This window comes from Pteropus alecto, unplaced genomic scaffold, assembly GCF_000325575.1.
Source record: "Pteropus alecto unplaced genomic scaffold, ASM32557v1 scaffold121, whole genome shotgun sequence".
NCBI classification, from domain to species: Eukaryota; Metazoa; Chordata; class Mammalia; order Chiroptera; family Pteropodidae; genus Pteropus; species Pteropus alecto.
In genome coordinates, this window is record NW_006434369.1 from 11,205,412 (window position 1) to 11,226,488 (window position 21,077).

The 21,077-nt window shown below is 32.7% G+C and overlaps 1 protein-coding gene across 1 annotated transcript in view; it reads left to right on the forward strand.

The window, feature by feature from the left end:
* OFCC1 (orofacial cleft 1 candidate 1) overlaps window positions 1-21,077 on the forward strand; it is a 204,852-nt gene that overhangs the window by 88,874 nt on the left and 94,901 nt on the right. The window contains exon 5 of the mRNA XM_006909325.2: window positions 18,927-19,061. Within this exon, the coding sequence (XP_006909387.1) occupies window positions 18,927-19,061 (135 nt within the window). The remainder of the gene's footprint in view (window positions 1-18,926; window positions 19,062-21,077) is intronic.

The following is a 21,077-nucleotide window of genomic DNA, read 5'->3' on the forward strand; positions in this document are numbered from 1 at the left end:
TATCTGTGACTCTCTCCTAGCTTTTGGTAACCCCTGTTGTTCTTTGGCTTATAAACACAAATCACTCTGATTCTCTGTCTTCTCATGATATTATACCTCTGTTTCTTCACATTGTGTTTCCTCTGTGTGTGTTTGTTTCTTAGTCCAAATTTTCCTGTTTTATAAGGACACCAGTAATTTGGATTTAAGGTTCACACTAATGACCTCATTTTAACTTGATTAAGTCTGCAGAGATTCAATTTCCAAATCAGGTCACATTCTGAGGTATTGGGGGTCAGGATTTCAATATATCTTCTTTTGGGGGACAAAATTCAACCCATAACTAATTTACACATAATAGAAACTTGCTAAAAGAACTAAGAAAATATCTCTTTTAAGAACAGGGAAAAATGTAAGAACTAGTGACATATGTATTAGTCTTTTGAAATTTGTGTGTTTAAAATGTTTTATAATTTTAAAAAGGAATATTAGATAAAAGTGTCTTTTCTATTCAATTTTAATAAAATATTAGACAATTAAGAGCATCTGAATAGTAAAAGAGAGAATAAATGATCATATAATTTGTATAATTAAATGATTATTCTCCAACTAATTAACTCAATAAAAACTCAATGTTAAATCATGGGTTGAGGCAAAGACATGTACACCACAGTTTGGAAATAACTAATTTAAACCATTCATATATGTGTGGGAATTTATCTTGTTTACAATTAAAAAGATAAAAAGTTATAGCAAACATTACTATAGGAAAACATTAGATTAGAATAATATTATCATAAGAAAATTTCACAGATCCCTTGAAAGTTTGGTAAAAGATTCTTCTTTCTTTGGCCATACTTGCTTTCTAATACATTAATGTGGATAACTAAATATGGAATTTTTAGAACCGAAAGATAAAGTGTATTAAAGTACTTTTAAAAATATGTCATAAATTAAGAATTGTGATGATTATTGTCTTTTAACTGTCATCCTTTTTGGGTGACATTTTAAAATATTATTTTTAAATTTTGGCAATGGTATCTGAGCTAAAAAATCTTCTGCTAATTATTAGAACTGCTATGCTTATAATTCTCATTTCACTGAGTACAGGAATTGGCCAACTTAAAAAAAAAAAAAAGACACAAATATAGGTTAAAGAAGCAAAACCAGCAAAATTCAGGCAAAGAACATTGATTAATGAATTTTTAAAAAATTCTGAAAGGTCATGTGCTCAAGTTGGGCCAAGCCTCAGGCAGATCTAACAAACATGACCAAGTCCGTCTGTGTGGAGCAGGTAACCCAGGCTGACTCTGAATTTGCTGACATTGCAGGATTATTATTTCTGGAAGGATGTAGCATTCTGGAACAATTTCTCTAATGATTCCATTAAGTCCACAGTTTCCTCAATTTAGGCTTACATATCTCATTTTTCACATTACCCTACGACACAAAGAAAATAAAACCATGTCTTGGATTTAAGGGAAAAAACTCACTTGATTTTGATGACACTTAACCACATTTTATTTGCTAAGTATACCTTAGCAAATGTGTGTGAATGAAAAGAAGTATATGAAGACTAGTTTAAAGGCAAAAAATGATTTGCCTTACACTAAATTGTAGCAATCTTGAGTATTTCTTTAATCTGTTCTTTACTTGTTCTGGATAAGGTTTTTTCTTCAGATAAGGGAAATAAAATACATTTTAATTACTAATAACATCTTTTGGAAATGCTATAATAGAAAATTTCTTCTTGAATATTTCCACATAAATATATGGTCAGATAGTGGTTAAAGGCATGCTCTTCACCTTGATTTGAATTCTGGTTCCAAAACCTAGTTAGCAAAGTGTCTTAGAACAGTTACCCAATCTCCCTGTGTCTCTATTATCTCAAACATAAAACAGTTATCACAAGAATCTCTATTTCATTGATATTATGTCACCACCAATAGGGTAGTGGTTCAGAGTAAATGTTATATAGTGCCACTCAAGTTACCAACTTGCTGCAAGGACTAAAATATATACATATATTTTTTTAAGTAAGAACAAATTAGCTTTGAAAAATAAACAATAAATAAAACCCAATGAGCAATTGTGAATAGTTTGGTAAAAGAATATACATACCTTATATCTTAAGTTCTTCTTTTCTAAAACCGGTAAAGGGTTTTTAGATCAAAATAGAATTTCCTGCTTTTATCAGTATTATGACATTTAACCTAAAAAAAGATGAAATAGACATTAATATTTTTATTTCATAGGCGAGAAACTGAATTTTGGAGAAATAATGCAATTTACCCAAGGTCGTACAGCTTATTAAGGCAATGTTGGGAATGAAATCACTGCCCTGTAATTCTGGATACTTAACCCTTTCTAACTTTTTAACTTCAAAGAAGAGCTTTTGATTAACCTCAGGTCACCATGATCATAATTAACTAAAACAGTCTTTCCATCACATCATTTTATCATTTCCCTTTTAAAACCATTTGATGACTCCCCCGCTATTCTTAAAGTAAATCAAACTCTGTACCATGGACTCAAAGACCATTGTAATGTAGCCTCAGCCTCCTTTCACAGTCTACCCTCATCAAACAGAGTTAACTTCCCACTACATAGCCAACCAGCCTGTCAGCTCAAGCTATACCCAAATTCCGTATAGCTTCCAAATTCAGGCATGCCATTAGGTATTTATCCTCATGTTAACCGTGCTTACCCTTCAGATTCCAATGTCAGGCACTTTTGCTACCTTGTATGCACATTAATTAGCTCCAACAAGATTTCAGGTGTTTGAGGGTAGAGGCCATGCCATATTTATGATGTGTCATTCAGAGCATCATAGAGTACTTGTGCATAGTAGGTATTCAATAGCTGCTTCTAAGGAAAACAAAAAAAAGAATGAAATGTGAAACTTTAGTTATAGAGGTGCCACAAATTTAGTGTAAATTTAGTTTATCAAAAATGAGTACAAGGAAGTATTAAATTATTCTTAAGGGACAAGAATAGATCTGATAGAGAAAAAATAAATCAGTTCAAAGAAGGAGATATTACTTTAACATTATTCATAAATGGGAAACCCATCACTGGTAATGAATAAGAAAATAAGTAACAATATTTTCTGGTTTTACAACTTCATGCTTATTCAGTTGGTCTCTTCTCCTCTCTTTAAACTACAAAAACAGTATTTTAGGTAAACATTTTCTAAACATAAAAGTGAGCTCAGAAACTCACTTCCTTAAGGCGTGAACAAAGCTCATTTACAGGTGGGAAAGTGGATGAAAACCTTCTGGTCTGCCTTCTGAGATTTTCCATAGTACTTAGGCAGGTATGAGATCCTCATCTTTTTTGAAGTTAACTTCAACCTTGATTATTTTAAATCCCAAGCAAAAATTTCTCTGGATGATTTTTTACATATCCAAGTGAAAATAGCTATTATGATCTTTCTGAAGATATAAGAAACTATATGTACTTTGTTAAGGAAATTGAAAAATTTTAAAAAATGTATGTAAAATGTTTTATTCTCAACAAGCAAGTGCCCTTGTTCTGGAACTACATTAACTGCATGCACACTGACCTTCCTTTATCAGTCATTGCCATATAACCAGATTGGTTAAATAATTCATTTACTATGCAAATGAGAAGTAGGTTTAATAAATAAATAAGTAAGTATTTCAAACTTAGGAAAAAATACATGAATAGAAGAGTCAAAAATATGGAAACTTGGCAAGTATAATGTAATTAAGTTAAAATGAGGTCTTGGATTCATACTATCTTGCTCGAGTTATTGGAAATCTCCCATGTTTGGTGTTTATTCAGATGGAAGTTACTGGGTTCATCAAAAGTCACTTGGCAATGTACATGGCCAAATAGATTAATTTTATTTGTATTATATGATGTATTTTTCATATTGTTGTTCATTCTTTTAGTTACAAATAACCTATTGCGGTAGATAAAGATGGCCATATATTCTTTGCTACACCTCCCACTCAAAAGTGGTCTATGTTTTCTTCCCTTGAATCTAAAGGGGAAGGAGTCTGACTATTTGATCAATAGAATATGATGGAAACGATGCTGTTACTGTTTCTGAGTGTAAGTTCAGCCTTTAAAAGACTGGCAGCTTCACTTTCTGTTTTATTGGAAACCTTGCTCTTAGAGCCCTGAATTGCCATAAAAAAAAAATCCAACTGCATTGCTGGAGAGACTGAAAGGTGAGGCTCATGACTATAGGAAACAGAGAGAGAGAGAGAAAGAGAGAGAGAAGCCTGAGCTGAACCTAGCCTTCTATTTGCACTCAGAAACCAGCTAAATAGCACTAAGTGGCCCCAGCAGATGCTGTGTGGAGTAGATGAGTCATTCTGCTGATTTACGCCTAATTTCCTGATCCATATAATTGGGAGATATAGTAAAATGTTGTTGTTTCAAGCCACTAAATATTGGAGTATTTTGTTATGGAGCAATAGGTAACCGAAGAACTTATTTAGCCCCTTCAATGACCAAGTACTATATTGAGATCTGGGGTAATAAAGTCAGGGCCCTCTCCTTAAATCATTTGGGTAGCTTCTGCAAATTAAACCTTGTGCACGTAAAGAAAAAAGTTATTTTATTTCTAAATTCAGCTTTGGATCACCTAAAAGGCACTTAAATATTGTGTGAAATGGCTTGTCCTTTAGTTATGTTATGTACATGTAAAAAGGTAGATATAGGAGATGGAAGTAGATAGGAAATGTTATGGACTGAATTGTATCCTCCCACCCCCCAATTAATATGCTTAAGTCCTAAATCTTAGTATTTCAAAATGTGACTGTATTTGGAGATAGGGACTATAAATATATAATTAAGATAAAATGAGGTCATTAGGGTGGGCCCTAGTCCACTATGACTGGTGTTATATGAAGAGAAAATTAAAACACAGACAGAGGGGCTACAAAGGGAGGAAGGACCTTGCGAGGACACAGGGATTCAAACCAAAGAGAGAGGCTTCAGATTAAAGCAACCCTGCTGACACATTGATCTTTGACTTCCAGCCTCCAGAACTGTGAAAAAATAATTTTCTGTTGTTTAAGACACTCAGTCTGTGGTATTTGGTTATGGTGGCCCTGGAAAACCAATACAAGGGCTCATGAAGAACTGGGGACAATGAATTGTCTTTTTTTCTTCCAGTGGGAAAGAAGCAGCAAAAATAGACTTGAAGCTTTCAGAATTCAGTACATATATCTGGCATCATTGAAATAAGTTTTGGCTCCCCTCTTCCTTGGTGTAGCTACATTATATGGAAGGCACACATAGGCACTTCAGAAGCTTCAGGGAAACCTCACTTAAACTCACTGCACTATCAGACTATTTCATGTACCTATAGAGTTTTAAGAAGTACATCAACCGGTTAATATTTATGCACCAGTGTGTCAAGTTATCATTATTATAATAGTACATGGACACCATTTTTGTTTTTCTAGAGGGCAATCCAATATGCATAAAATAGCAACTTTTCAAATGTGACATTTAATCCATGCATGTAAATCAAACTGAGAATCTATTATTCATTATTAAAAAGGTGGCATATTTTTACTACACTAAGAATGAAATACAAATACTGTAAAAAATTTAGTGCCTTTTCTTGAAATTTTAAGACACTTATCATGCAGTCATCTATCTGGTACTAGCACGCATTTTAAAACATAGACTTGAAATTAACAAGTTTGAAGTTTTATGCTTGAAAAAGGGATGCTCAATTTCAGTGAAGTAGGCAAATTTATTTTTTATTTAAAACTTCCTAAATTCTTAAGATGGTAAAGTACTTCAGTAATGTTCTGATTCTAATATGTATATGAAGAGTATAGTTTATATTCTTGTCATTATTAGTTATGGCCAGTGTTCTTCCCTGAAGTGCTTTCAGAAAACTGCATATATCAGAAATTGATTAAAATGACCTGAAGTATTAATTCTTAAAATATAATGAACTCAATATTTTGCAAGTGGTTATTTTCTACATGACATTAAATATCAAATAATTGAAATGATTTTAATAACTCATAAGAAGGAGTGGTCTTAGGGAAAATAGAGTCTGAGCATGATTATCTTTATTGATTATTGATTATTATCATTAATAACATATATCCCTGGAGTACATTATATTATGCGGCTTTAGAACATTTTCTATTATATCAGTTGAAGCAAGGCCCTTTTTAGTCAGTTCTTGAAAGAGTCACTTCTGCTGGTCAAGATATCCCCTAGACTTGTGAGAATCTTGATTGAAAATGGCTTTTCCTGAATGGCATTAGGCATTCTGCTTTCATTACTAGTATGGTTTGGTACTTTCTAGCATTCAACCCTTTAGGAAAATCACTTAACCTGGCCTTGGTTTCCTCTGTAAAATGGGATTTTGTGATCATTAAATATTGTGATGTATAAATTCCTTAGCATAGTGGGTTACATAGAAAATAACTAGTAGATATAATTATTTCTATCATAACCTACATGTGGAATGTGTTTTCTGCTTTCCTCTCTATGTTAGGTTTCTCCAGTCCTTCCAAGTATCCCTTCAAAAGTATTAATAAATCCATTCTTGATTTTATTCTCTAAGAAAACTCAGTTTCCACTAAATTTATTTGATGCTATTTTGCCTCTATTCCTTGCTACTAGGTGATATGAGTGATTTCAAGGCCACCAGTGTAAAAGTCACTTTATCGCCATGACACATATTCTCTAGCAGAGAGTAAGAATAACATGTATTGAGTGCCTGCAGTATGCCAAATACATCACTATGTGTTTAGTATACACTAGCAATGCAAACTTCACAACATCCAATCCATTATTGAACCCATTTTGCAGAAAAGAGAAACAGGATTTAGAGATAACTTGCCTAGGTGTTTGAAGCTGAGATTCAAACCCAGATAAAAACCCCACAGTCCATACATCAAGGTTCACAATCCATCGTAAAGGAAGTAGCAAGAAGTGGTATATCGGTTTTCTATATTTGTAAATTACTCATAAATTCTTTTTTCTTTGTATTTTTAACCAAACTTGTTTCTACTTCTAAAGCCAAATCTATCTTTCTTTTGAGTCTCTTCCTCCTGTCCTTTAAAAAGACAGGATTTCTTCATGTGGTAAACTAATGTCTGGGAATGAGGCGTTAATATTCCATAACATTGGTAGGTGGTCACTTAAGAACTTTTGGCAGCACTAGAATGTAAAATTCTTGAGAGTAGAGACTTGAGTCTATTTTGTTCACTGCTGTATTTCTAGCACCTAGAAATCTGTTTGTCTCAATAAATATTTTTAAAATGAATACACAAATCTATAAATTTCAAAGAGTCACACTGCAGTCTTCAAATAGACAACTATCGACTGCCTTTTCATTGAAATTTTTTTTTACTTTTAAGAACTTTTGGCATTTTTTGCAGACTCACATTATTTATTTTATTGAAAATGCTTTTGAAATGCCATAAATCTATCTTTGCTCTATGTCTGTTTTCTACATTTGTTTACATCAGATTTATTCAGAGTTAAGAATGGACTAGTTACAAAATAGTAGTTCTCGTTCACTTTACGTGCAATTCAACAATCAAGTCATTTTCAATTCTTTAAAGGGGAGAAACTTGCTTCTATATTTGAACTTACATTCAGAAGGAATATGTTTTAATATTTCAACATCTATATAAAATGCTTTACAATTACGTTTAAGGCATTGATTCTCATATGAACACTAAACGAAGTCATCAGGGCTGAGTAGGGTAAAGAATTTCTCAAAGGTCACATGTCTTGTTAATCGCAAAACACAGTCTGGCTGTCTTTTCTTATTCATCAACCTTATACATGTACCAAGCAAAAGTCAATGACTTTGAACTGAAGGGGCTCTCAAAGCTTATGGTGGTGGCTAGAAGAAAATTTGTGTTCAAACAAAAACATTACTAAACATAAGGACCAATAAAAGCCAGTTTAATAAACTGCAAATCAGATCATCTCTGCTCAGGGTCTCCCAGTGGCTCTCCATTGTATTTAGAAAAAAATCCAAATTTCTTACCTAGGCCTTCAAGCCTTGTGTGATCTGGTATCTCATTTTATTTTGTATTAGTTTTCTGCTTGTGTATTTTATTCCAGCCTTACTTTCTGTTCTCTGAATACACCATACTCATTTTTGCTATAGGGCCAAGGAATTAGTCTTCTCTTCCTGTGTAGTAGTGTTCCTCTTCAAACCTTGACACAGCAGGTCTCAGTTTGTGTTGCTTCCTTAGACAAGGTTTTCTTAACAGAAGAGCCCCTCCTCTGGTAATTTTCTAGCACCTCACTATTTTATTTTCATTATTTTAATATGAGTAGTGATAATTCAGAGGATTTATCATTACTGATATTGTCTTGTTCCTTGCTTATCCCATCCCCCACCAGATTTTAGCTCAACGTGAATAAGAAGCTTGTTTGTCTTATTCAATTATTTTTATCCTCAGTGCCCAAAATGGTATTACATACAAAATAAGCATTTAATAAATGTGTGTGAATGAGTGACTGAATGATGTTGAACAAGTATTATTATTGCTAGATATCTTTGGTAAAATGTGGGTTGCCCAAAGGGAAAATGTTGATTAGCAATTATTGCCAAAAGTTTTCTCCTTGCCAAATGATATATTTGTCTGTTCCTTGTAAAACCATTTGTGGTTAATTTGTTGGTCTTTGATCTAATCATGCTGCAGATGTTCAGAAATACCATCTTTTTGTGCATTGAGGCTCAGTCACTGGGGTTTGCAAAAGTAATGGGCTGTGCCCAATTTTTCCCCAATGTGTTTAACTCTCAGGGACAATGAAGAGAAATATCTATCTTTTGCCTAACAAGGAGAGACTGAAAATTCAACTTTTTGTTTTCACAGTTAAAAAAAAAAAGAAAAAAAAGGAGGGAGATTGTGGGAGAAATCCCAGAACTGAATTTTCTAAATTAAAATATTCAATTAGATTTTGCTACCTCCCTTGAGTGAAATAGTCTTAGTTGAACATGTGAGTAGCATGTGAAGAGATGAGTTATGATATATTGAGGTTGAGGTCAGTTAATGGAATTGTGATATAATGCGATATTATGCCACATATTTCCTTTTGATTTCAGTCATATCTGATAGAAAATGGTGGAAAGGTCTTTTTTTAGCCAGTAATTATTCTGGTATAAATCAATTTGATTTTAGGCATAAATGTAGTTGCCCTAATCTGAGGAAGTCAACTGGACATATGATCAAGGACATATTTATCTTTGTATCCACATTCCACATTGATTATCAAAATGTGATTTGAAGAACCACCTGAATTACCATTATCTTGGCATGTTTGTTAAAATTCAGATTCCCAAGCCTCACCTAGGCTTACTGATTCAAGGATAAGAATGAGGTCTGGAAATCTACATTTTTAATAAGAACCCTTACATAATTCTTTTATACGAACTAAATTTTGGAGACAGCTAGTCTAGGCCCTTGAGGACCTCATTGTATGATTGCTGGTGTTTCTTAAATGATTAAATTAGTAGTTGAGAAATCATAAAATTACATTCACGAACTTTTGGTTTGAAAGGTTATAAAACTGTGCCCTCATTTCAGGAAGATTATTATTAATTATTAATTCATAAACTCTCTAGTAAATCTAGTCCTTCAGAAAGACTCATTCTTAACAGGTCCAGGATAATGGGATTTGGTTAGGTTAAAATGTGTTTTTTCTTGGTAAGTTCTATGTCTACATTCAATGCCTGAACTCAAAGTGAGCAATTTGAGAGGATAGGCTGAATACAGAGAAACATGTGAAAGAAGAGCTCTAGATCCTTAATTTAGGAATCATAAAGAGCAGTAAAAGGGGTAGAAAGAAATGCCCTCGAGCCTTTTCACCATGAATCCAACATTTGCACATGAGAGCACTGGTTCCAATGGTGTAGGAAGTAGTCTTTTTTTCTTTTCTTCTCTTTAGAAGCTATGATAGTTATAGCTATTACCACCCTCTGTTCTTCATCCCTAGGCCAAAATAAGTTTCCAAGAGTAATTACTTTCTTTTATCCCATAGTAGAAAGACAAGGGATTAAAGCCAGTTTGCCTATTTATTTATCTTGGCTGAAGGAATGAAAAGGAAAATAATAGTACTCTAAAACTCTCACTGGATAACCTAGATCACCTTGTGCTGTGGCATCAATTTCCACTCATCTGTCGAGAGTTTATTTTAAAAGATTATCTTGCTATTTCTAATGCAAATTAAGTATATTTATTTACTTCTTTGACTACCTTATTCTCAATAGAACATCAGACCTAGAAGAAACCATTTAGTTAATTTTTTATCCTCCCTATCTGCTAACTTCCCTCTATTATAACTGTCCTGCTTATATCCCCCACCCTATCCTACTACTACCACCAGTGTTTTATAAATGGTGAAACCAAGGTTAAGAAATGTCAGGTTACCTATTTAAGTACTAAACTGGAATTTGATCTCATGTTTGTCTGATGCCAAAGCCCATTATTTTAGACTCTAGTATATAAAGCTTCCCTTTGAAATTAGAAAAACAATTGAACAGGCATAATTAAACAACTAAGATTGAAATAAACTATATATAATGTCAGGAGAACAATTTAAGATGCATTTAGAATTGCAACTAAAGAAATGTCCAAGCATCACCATTGTAGACTTACCATGAACAACTTAAACATTATTGGATATTCGTATTCTGCTTATCTTAAGTCTAGAGTGTATGAGTATTTATTTGCATGTTTCTCTACTATTGGCTTTATCATTACCCTGACAAAGAACCACTGTGTTCTTGACTTTGTATCTTGTAACTGAGACCTATGGTGCAGAAGCTATCTTGGCACAATAATCACATTCATAGAACAGTTAAGACTGAATTTGAATAAAGACAGAGCAGGGCCAGTGAATTGGTCAGCATTAGCTCGGTTATTCTATAGTAGCAAAGAGCCCCAACATCTCAGTGGCTTAACATAATAGAAGCTTATTTTTCATTCAAGCTACATGTTCACTTAAGGACAACTGGAGGCTCTGGTTTACTCATTCTCATTCTAAGGAAAAGATTGGTTGAAAGATTACCGTCTGGAGTGTCATTGTGGCAGTGGAGAAGAAAAGAGAAGTCTAGAGGGTCTAGAATTAACAGTAAATGCTCTGGCCCCCAAATGGCACATGTTATATCCAGAACTAGTCAAATGGCCCATTTAATCACAAAGGATTTTGAAGGTGCAATCCTACCACATTCTTAGGTTTAGAGCTGGAAATAATTGATTAATACCATGCACCAAGCATTAATGACATCATGGCTGCTCAAGAAGAGGTAGTGGAAGTTTTTAACAATTAGAACTGTTCATCCATGGATTGATTTACCTTATGAACTGGTGAACATTTCCATCGGTGAAGCTTTCAGGTAGAGCATGAACAACTGTCTTGTAGATTATAGAAAGTATGTCTGAGCAAAAGACTGAATATAACACTTCCTCAAAATTTGTGTGGTATATAACACCAGTATTTTCATTAGTCTGTATTTTTTAACAAAATTTTCAAAATGCGCTTTTCCGATGTCATTGTATATTTACAACTCTTTTGTTATTATTGTTACGATTTACTCTAAGTATTAAGGACTTTGAAATTCATAGAATATCTTAGTAGTTGTTATGAAAACATGCAAGTCCCCTAGCTTATGTCTGGGCCACACCAGTATCTCTGCATGTATTTCTGTTTGAGAAACTGTAGATTAGAAATTATCATTTCAAAGGTCTTGTTTAAACTGAAGACCCCGAGATTCTTTGGTTACAATGAACAAAACCTGGGGTGAGGAGGGAAGAGGAATTTCCTGATAAAGAGGATTTTCTGAGAAAATAAACTGTGTGTGTGTGCATGTGTGTGTGTGTGTATGCATATGGTCAGGTATTTGAGAAAATAATTTTGACAGCAGTATTTAATATCTATGAGTATGTATGTATATTAACATCTATTTAAACATATGTTAAATAGGAAATAAAACTAGGTTATATTGTGGTGAGGCTACATTAGAGCCTTTAATGTGATGTTAAGGAATTATAATTTATATGGTAATTATAAAGTGGCAATATGATGCCAGTTAGGCAAGAAGGCAAGAAACACCCTACCAAGGAGCAAAAAAGTTGAGTTTGCTGAACCAATGTTTCTAGAAACCTTTTGTTCAGTGCTAGAAATAAAAGTAATTGTATGGCCAGAGTGTAGAGCAAAAAAGTGTGGCAAAAAATGAAAATGAAAATTTCCATAAGTATAAAATATTTTTATATTAAATTCAGGATTTCCTGTTAAGGACATATGGATACTTGATTAAGTATGACTCTTGGACAGCCAATGATAAACTTTTCTGTTAGCTATTATAGATTTTATATTTCATTTTTATTGGTTTTATTGGTTTGGATATGCCTAGGAATTTACTTTTTATTTTTTCTTCTTAAGATTCTGAGCTTTTTGGTTTTATGGATTGAAGTCGTTTATCAATTCTGGAAAATCCCCAGCCATTATATCTTCAAAGATGTTTTCTGTACTATTGTCTTTCTCTTTTCCTTTTAGAACTCCAATTACATGTATGTTAAACTTTATTATTGTCCCACAGATCTTACATGCTCTAATTTTTTTTTTTTTTAATTCTTATTGCCTTTGAGCTTCAGTTGGGATATCCTATTGACCTCTCTTAGAGTTCATCTATTCTTTTTTTTCCCTATGTTTATTTCTACTGATAAGTCCATTGAATGAATTTTTCATTTCAAGTATTTTTTTTCTGTTCTAAGACTTTTTAAAAGTTTTCTCCTAATTTTTTTTTCCTTTTTATTGGTTGTTTTCTTCTTTTCCTTTATCCTAATTATAATGATTGTTTAAAGTCTTTTGTCTGTTAATTCTACATCTGGGTCATCTGTGGGGCATTTTCCATTGAGTGTTTCCTTTTGTCTATACATCACAGCTTCCTGCTTCTATGAAGGTCTCATAGATGTGTGAGCCAGACGTGTATAAATGAAATGTAAAGACCAAAGTGGAAAATATTTATCTCTCGTGGAAAAAAATAAAATAAAAGATGCCTCTGTCAAGCAGATAAGGTGAGGGACTGATCTCTCTGATTAAAATTAAGCTAAATTGAAGTTAGGTTGTAGTTTTAGTTTTAATTCAACACTGGTTTCAAAAATTTCGAGATGTGAAAGATTCTTCCTTTCAGCTGGGCTTGATATCCAAGCACCATGTAACTGATATTCTGCTCTACTCTCCAGCCCTGCCTCAAGATTTCTGTGCCACTGGAGATCTCTCTTTGACTTCCAGCCCGGACTTAATTGCTCACATTATGTCGAGCACTGGGTAAAAGTCCTAAGGCTGAGAACTGGTGAATAGTAAAGATTTGCTCTGTATTTGGGGCTCATCTGTATTCATTATTTCACATTAGCCCAAGATTGTTGAAAGTTCAGCCAATTTCTTCTTTTACCAGCAAAATCTCCCAACCAATGACAGTTCTGCTCCTTCACCTGTTTCTTGGGATTATAGATGCCTAGAGCTGTCCTAGCTCATATATAAAGAGCTTATCCCTCTCTGAGATTTAGTTTCCCCTAAATTTTTTTGTGTCCTTGACTCCCCAATGGGTTAAAAAATATGCATAATTCTGTAGTTTAACTGGTGTTTTTTTTCCAAGTTATGGTGAATTCATGCCCATCTCCATCATAACCAGAAGCAGCACCTTGAAGGCTTTCTGTTTTTGAAATCATTTTATCAACTTTTTTTCTGATTGTAAAGGTAATAGTCATTATAAAAATTTCAGAAAGACCAGAAAACTGAAGAATACTTCATCGATATGTATTTTCATTTTGTAAGGCTACCCTAATCCTTCTTGAGTTGCTTTAATTTAAAAGTATTTTGTGTCCAAGTGGAAAGAATTTTGTTTTCTCTTCCAATCCTCCATGTAAATTCAGCCTTCAAAATCCTTGTTTGCTTCTTGGATTCTACTTGTTTTCCATTACCCTTCACATATATTTTCCATGATATGAAACTCAAATGTATCATTATTATGCAGTAAAATGCAGCTCTGCAGTATCTCTTCCTTCAAAAAGAATGCTCTTCATGGTACTCAGAATGTAAAGATTCTCCGAGGACATCATGACCTCCAACAACAGGATTCTCATGATGAGATGGTTTTGGTAGTTGACTGGAGACTGATACATTTGTTTCCCTTAACATATAGTATTCAATTACAAAGATACTGAAAAATACACATGGAAATGTCACATCATAAGGTACCTATAGAAATATTTAGGTATGTGGAGAGGGTCCTCTCAGAGGTACAATAAAACTTAGTGACCTTTTCTTGTCAAAGAGGAAAAGAATGAGTCCCAAGCTACACATTACAGGAAAAAAGATCTCTTCTACAATACACAGCAAGGAAAAGGCACTAAAAGAATACATAAGGCAAGACAACTGTTGTCAGATAAAGTGAATGCCTTTATTTGATAACATGTGACTCATCCTCCTTTTCAATCAATATCAATGACTAGATTTAGTCTTGTTTATATGTTTACATTTTTAGGAGCTCTCAGGGTAGTTGCATGCGACTTCTCTATCTTGTAAAATGGGTGGAAATAAACTTCCTTTTGTGCATGAGCTCTGGCTTCTTATTTACATCCTTACACGTGACACAGTGTTGTGTGGTGCTACTAGGTTATGTTTGTAGCCTTGAACTGTTTCTCATGCGCAAAATGATACCAGTGTTTTATATGTTTATAGATGAGCTTTAACCTTAATATGTTTCTTTCTTCATTATTTCAATAAACTATAATCTAAGTCATCTCAAAAATAGTTGATATAAAGTCTTAAAATAATAAGTTATGTGCATTTCATATTTTTATGAACATTTTTCTATTTATTACCCAAGTTGATAATTGCATCGACTCTGTGAGAAAGATGCTTATATCCTTGTTTTTTTATTAATGAGGAAACTTGAGTGCATGGAAACTTAGATATAAAAAGAAATGACTTGCCCAAGACCACAAGAAAATTAATAATAGAATTGAGTCAGTACTAGGCAAATTATTACTTCATCTATTTTGAGCATATCACTGAGTAAGATGAGGTTAGTATAAGAGGAGCATTAGTTTTTACTTCTAAATGCAGGGATTAAAATAAATGAAATTACCGTAACAGTATTAGTTCAACTTTATTTTTAAGTGATGGTCCAAAACAGGTTTTGACTCCATTTTTTCTCCTCTTCCCCATTTAGCTTTATTTTCTTATCACGAAGGTTACTCACAGCCAACTAGCCAAATGAATAGTATGGCTTGATTAAGAATCTCTCTTGTCAGTAATTTGTGCCTAATGTTTTTAGCTTTCCCATGGGCTGTTGTAGAAAATGGTAAATCTGGTTTAAATGAAACCTGATCCTGTTAATGGTTTAATAGCAGCTGCCACAGGGTTATGGCATTTTTCAACAGATGCTTCTGTTTCATTTTAAACACAAACTAAGTCTTGGAATAGTTACATAAATCATATAAAATATGCCTACGCACTTTTGGCTAAATATAGTTTTAAAAATAGTCTTAAGCAAGTCCCTATCTTTGCCTATTTACAATTATTTTGCATAGAATTTTTTAAAGAAACTAAGGCTACAATCTGTTTTAAAAAGGCTATTTTTGTTTGCATTTTTCTAAAAAAATTTTAAGGTCTGAGAATAGGCTCCATCTCTATATCCGGAAACTTGGACAGTGATTTGGTCAATCTGATCATATCATCCATCTTTATGCCTCACACTATTTATTTAGCATGACAAATTGCTTATACGATGATGTGCATTATAGTGTCAACTGAAATAAACAAGATAGTCACAAAATTAAATGGGACACTATTTTTTCCTTGAAGAGGTAGGCCTTGTAATGGTAATTCAAGCTATCATTATCCCTAGGATTATTTTTTCTGGAGTGTCATAGTTTGTTCAGCCATTTATTTAAAAAGCATTTCTTCTGTGCAAAGCACTTGTGCTGGGTACATGAATGATACAAAGATGAATGACAGGCAAGTAAAACAATGATTATGATGAAAAATAGAAATATTTATTTATACAATAGAGGTACCAGTTCAAGCAAAAAGGACTGAAAATGTAGTATACCACATTATCATATTACAGATTTGATCCCTGAAGCTTATAAAGTACAAGATCTTGAACTGACAAGGTCAAATTTGTGTTTTGTTGTTTGGGTCCCATTTTCATTGTGGTATGGTTGCTCAATCTTGGACTGGAAAGGTTACTTATGCAAATGCATCCAATGCCAAGTTTTTAAAGGCAGACAATAAAAGTACAAACCAACTTTTTACTTAACTTTAAATTATCTATAGGTATCACTGAAATGGTCTGTTTCTAAATGCAAGCGTCCTAATCTCCCTTTGTCTTAATATCTTTCCTAGGTACTCCCGCCTAAGAAAGATGTGAAACTCGGCATGGCTTTCTTATTTGAACTCTTTCTTCTTCGTGGAAAGTATGCTTGTCTCGACCAGGTTGTAGGCTGGGCAGCCTTCCCATTGTGTGATAACAACTTTAATGTAGTAGAGGGAAAATTCAAGTGTCCCCTTCTCCGAGGACATTATGACCAGAAACTTAACAACTTCAGGAAAATTGAAGATTTGATTTGCCTTGATTTGGACCACTGGCTCTGCAATCTCTATTTTCAGGTTTGCAATATGATTTCGTAAGTGAAAAAAGAATTTAAGATTTTTCCAAAAGCTGCTTTTTTTCTAGCCTTTAGCTTCCTCTCATGCTATTGAAAATTTCAATAAGTATTATAAACCTGTAAAAGTAATTTGTCTTAAGGAAAATGGTTACTTGATAAACAGCATTAGAATTACTTGATTTCAGTAAAATCTACTTGATTTTTTAACACATTATTAAAATTTTTCTTTTTTTCTCTATAGCTCCCTACTTAAAAAAAAAAAAAAAAACTTTGTCAAGAAGTAATATTAAGATTTATCAGCAGGATCATCTAGCTTTTTCAACTTAGATTTATCAACTAGGACCAACCACTACAGATAGATGGAATTGTCCACTGACATTCTTATATAATAGACAATAACAGGAATTTCTCCTTCTGTAAATTTAAGGAGAGGTGGTAATTAAATCTTATTAATGAAAATAGTACTATTATGGAAGATATACAATTTTCTGATTATAAGGTAGAATTAGTAGAAATGTTGATGTTTCTCTTTCATTAAGATGAAACAAAAATTATCATCTTGAAATCTTATTTTCCTCTTAATGTGAAATTCTAAAATATAGTCATATGCTGGTTAACAATGGGGATATATTGTGAAAATCTGTTGTTAGATGATTTTGTCATTGGACATCATAGAGCTCACTTACACAAACCTAGATGGTACAGCTTACTACACATTTAGGCTACATGGTATACCCTGTTGCTCCTTGGCTGCAACCTGTACAGCATGTTACTGTATGAAACAACAGTCATTTATGAAGCACAAGGGAAAATGATGCAATCAAAAGATGGTAAACAGAAGATGTATGAGGCTACCGCCAGCATAACACGGAACACTGTTTTATAACAATTTTTTTAATAAATGGAAAGAATACACTATAAAAATAATAATAGAAAGTGTAATATGGTAAAACATAAACCTGTAACACAGTCATTTATTATCATTTTCAAGTATTATGTACTATGCATAATTGTATTTGCTATAATTTTTTTATGACTGGCACTACAGTAGATTTGTGTGTACCAGCATCACCACAAACATGTCTAATGTGTTGCAACAAAACCTTTAAACAGCTATGATGTCACTAGGCGATAAGAAATTTTCAGCTCCATTATAATCTCATGGGACCACGGTCATATATGTAGCCAGGCTTTGACTGAAACATTATTATGCGGCATATGACTGTATGTAGATTTTTCTGATGTGAGTTTTCTCAAATGCAAAAATTTCTGAATAAATAAATATAAATTTTGAGTACTCCTTTTAGAGTTACTCAGGATAAGAATAACTTATTCTTATTCAGAAAAGATAGATAAAACAGATATCGAAACAGAAAGGTAGTATTTGCATTGCAGCCCTAGAAGAGATTAAAGGAAAAATATATAGTCAGATAAATCCTGATTATTTTCTTCCTATGTCTGTGATGGGAAGGAAATTGTCAGTCAGATATGAGCTGGCAGAGCTAGGCCACATGGTTTAGACATGAACTCACATGTTCTACCACGGTGTTTTTAGGACCAAAGCTCAGGCTAAAAATACCCTGACTGTGAATGAAGAGACTAGAGAACTACTCCAATTCAGTCCCCCATGGCATATGTGAAAAAAAATCTAAGAGAGAATGCAAGCAAAACAGCCTTTTACTTTTTCCAAGAAAATCTTTTCTATAGATTTCTCACTTTTCTGAATATTTCATTTCCTGTTACTGATTATGTCCACCAAGCACTTTATTATTCAAATTTTAAAACAGCCAAAGTTGAAAAAATTGCATAGTAAAAGCCCATATATTCACTACTAGATTTTCCACTACCATTACTTATTTTTGATTTAAAATATTTTTTCTTGGTATTAATAATGAATGAATATTTATTAATTTCATCCCAATATGACTATTAGATAAACAATGTTATTTGGAAGAAGAAATTATAAAACATTATAAGTAAGACAAAGAAAAACTAATAAACATATAGAGCAATGGCAATATCTGAGACAATTATGTCAATTGGTTAATATAAAATATGTTCACTTTTTATAACACAACCAAACAAAAGCAAATATAAGATTTGACAAACTGACTTCATCATTGACCTTTTGGATTTTGTGAATTGTATTATTCTTCCAGAGAAAATTATCTGCATGTGTAATATTTTCAACAGTTTAGATAACAGATTTATCTCAATAGGTAATTAAACTTCCTCTGTGTTTGGATGATCAAAAAACCCATGGAAGACATACTCAGCTTTCCCTTGAATTTCCAGTTTGTTTAATGGCTGAAGCGGAGAAAGCAGAATCAGGCCTGGCAAATACAACTGGACTTTCAGAGAAAGAAAAAGAAAGAAACATTTGTGCACCAATGAATGATGAAGCTAAATCATCATTATACTCTTCACAGGGTTAGTTGACATCCTCCCCACCCCCCAGTATTCTATTACTAATATTTTAAGTTGTATTATAGTACATAAAACTAGGAAGTACATTTTAATTATTAATGCATTTTGTTCTATACCATGCTGTTTAAAGAAAATGTAATCATCTATAAGAATATTAATGCTCATGTTGCATAACAATCACATAATTAAATTACTTGATGTAAACACAAATTTTTTCCATTATTGCTTTAAAATATTTTTTCAGGTTTTTGGAGGACAATTTGACTTTTTTTGGCTCTTAGTTCTAGATTTTATTTTTGTTTGCATGCTTACAAGGGTGGTAACCAACAAATGGCCATGAAAGAGAAAATGTTCTCAGAGAAAGTTTCTCAAATAATAAAGTTTATTTGTTTGTTTACAGAGATTGGTTTAATCAAGCACTAAATATTCAATTGAAATATTCAATGTACACAATTTTCAATTTAGAAAAGATATCAAACAGATTATTATTTTTTGCAAAAGAATTCTTTTATTTACCAAAAGATTCATGATAGGTACTTTAGTGGGGTACATACTCTAGCAGAAATAATAGTGTTAGTAATAATTGTAGGGGATGAATTGATAGCAGTTGCAGTAATAATAGCAATTATATTATTATCAGCATAATACTAACACTAAAAATATTACCAGTAATAATAAACACATGCATTGCATGTTTTTAATGTGCCAGGCACTGTAGTAAGCAGTTTATTTTTTATTTTTGAAATTATCAATTATTTTAAACATACTGTACAGAAAATGACACATGCACTTGCTATTTTGCCATATTTGTTTTATATCTTTAATTTCAAAAAATAACATATGTAATTAAAGCTCTCTGTGAACTGCAGCTTGATTCTATCCCAGCCCTCTTAGACTTATTATTGATCTTTTAAATGTGTATTTTAATACATTTTCTTCATACATATAAACAATGCATAATATCTTTTCTATGTGTTAACAGTTTATATAAATATATCATACTTTACATCTATTTCTGCAACTTTATTTTTTCTCAACATTGCCTTTGAGATTTACACACACACATATACACATATTATATGCATTTCTGGTTTATTGATTTTATTGCTGTATAGAATTCTTTTACATGATTGTAACAAAATTTATTTATTCTTATTTATGTTGTTTCCAGTTTTACTCTATTGAAGGCTACAATGATCATTCTTGGACCTGCACTCTTTGTATAATGGGTGTGAATTTCACTAGAGTATACGAACACTGAATCATAGCACATACACGTCCTACATTTACAGCGTAGTAACTCATTGTAATCCAAAGTAGTTGTGTTAGTTTATCCTCCTAACAGCTATGTGGGAGAGTTTCTTTGGCTCATATTTTATCAATCCTTGTTATTGTCAGTTTTGCCAGTTCGATTGCAGTGAAATGATATCTCTTTATTTTAATTAGAATGTCTCTGAATACGGGTAAGTTTGAACATTTTTTTTCATATAGTTTTGTTAACCATTTGAGTTTTATATTTTGTAAATCGCTTGTTCCTCTGCTGTGTACACTTTTCCTTTGGGTCATTTTTTTTTTTTTTTCTCATTGATTTGTAAGCATTCTGGTGCCTTCTTTTAGGTGGAACGAGTGGTGGGAAATACTTGATCTCTTTTTTTTAAATAATTTTTATTTCAGTTACAGTTGACATACAATATTACACTAGTTCCAAGTGTACAAGATAGTGATTAGACATTTAAATGACTTATGAAGTAATCACCCTGATAAGTCTAGTACCCATCTGATATCATATATACTTATTACAATATTTTTGACTACATTCCGTATGTTGTATTCTACATTCCCATGACTGTTTTTATAACTGACGATTTGCAAATCTTAATCGTTTCCCCTTTTCCACCCATCTCCACAACTCCCCTCCTATCTGGCAACCATCAAAATGTTCTCTGTATCTATGATTTTATTTCTATTTTGTTTGTTCATTCATTTTGTTTTATTTTTTTTGGATTCCACATATGAATG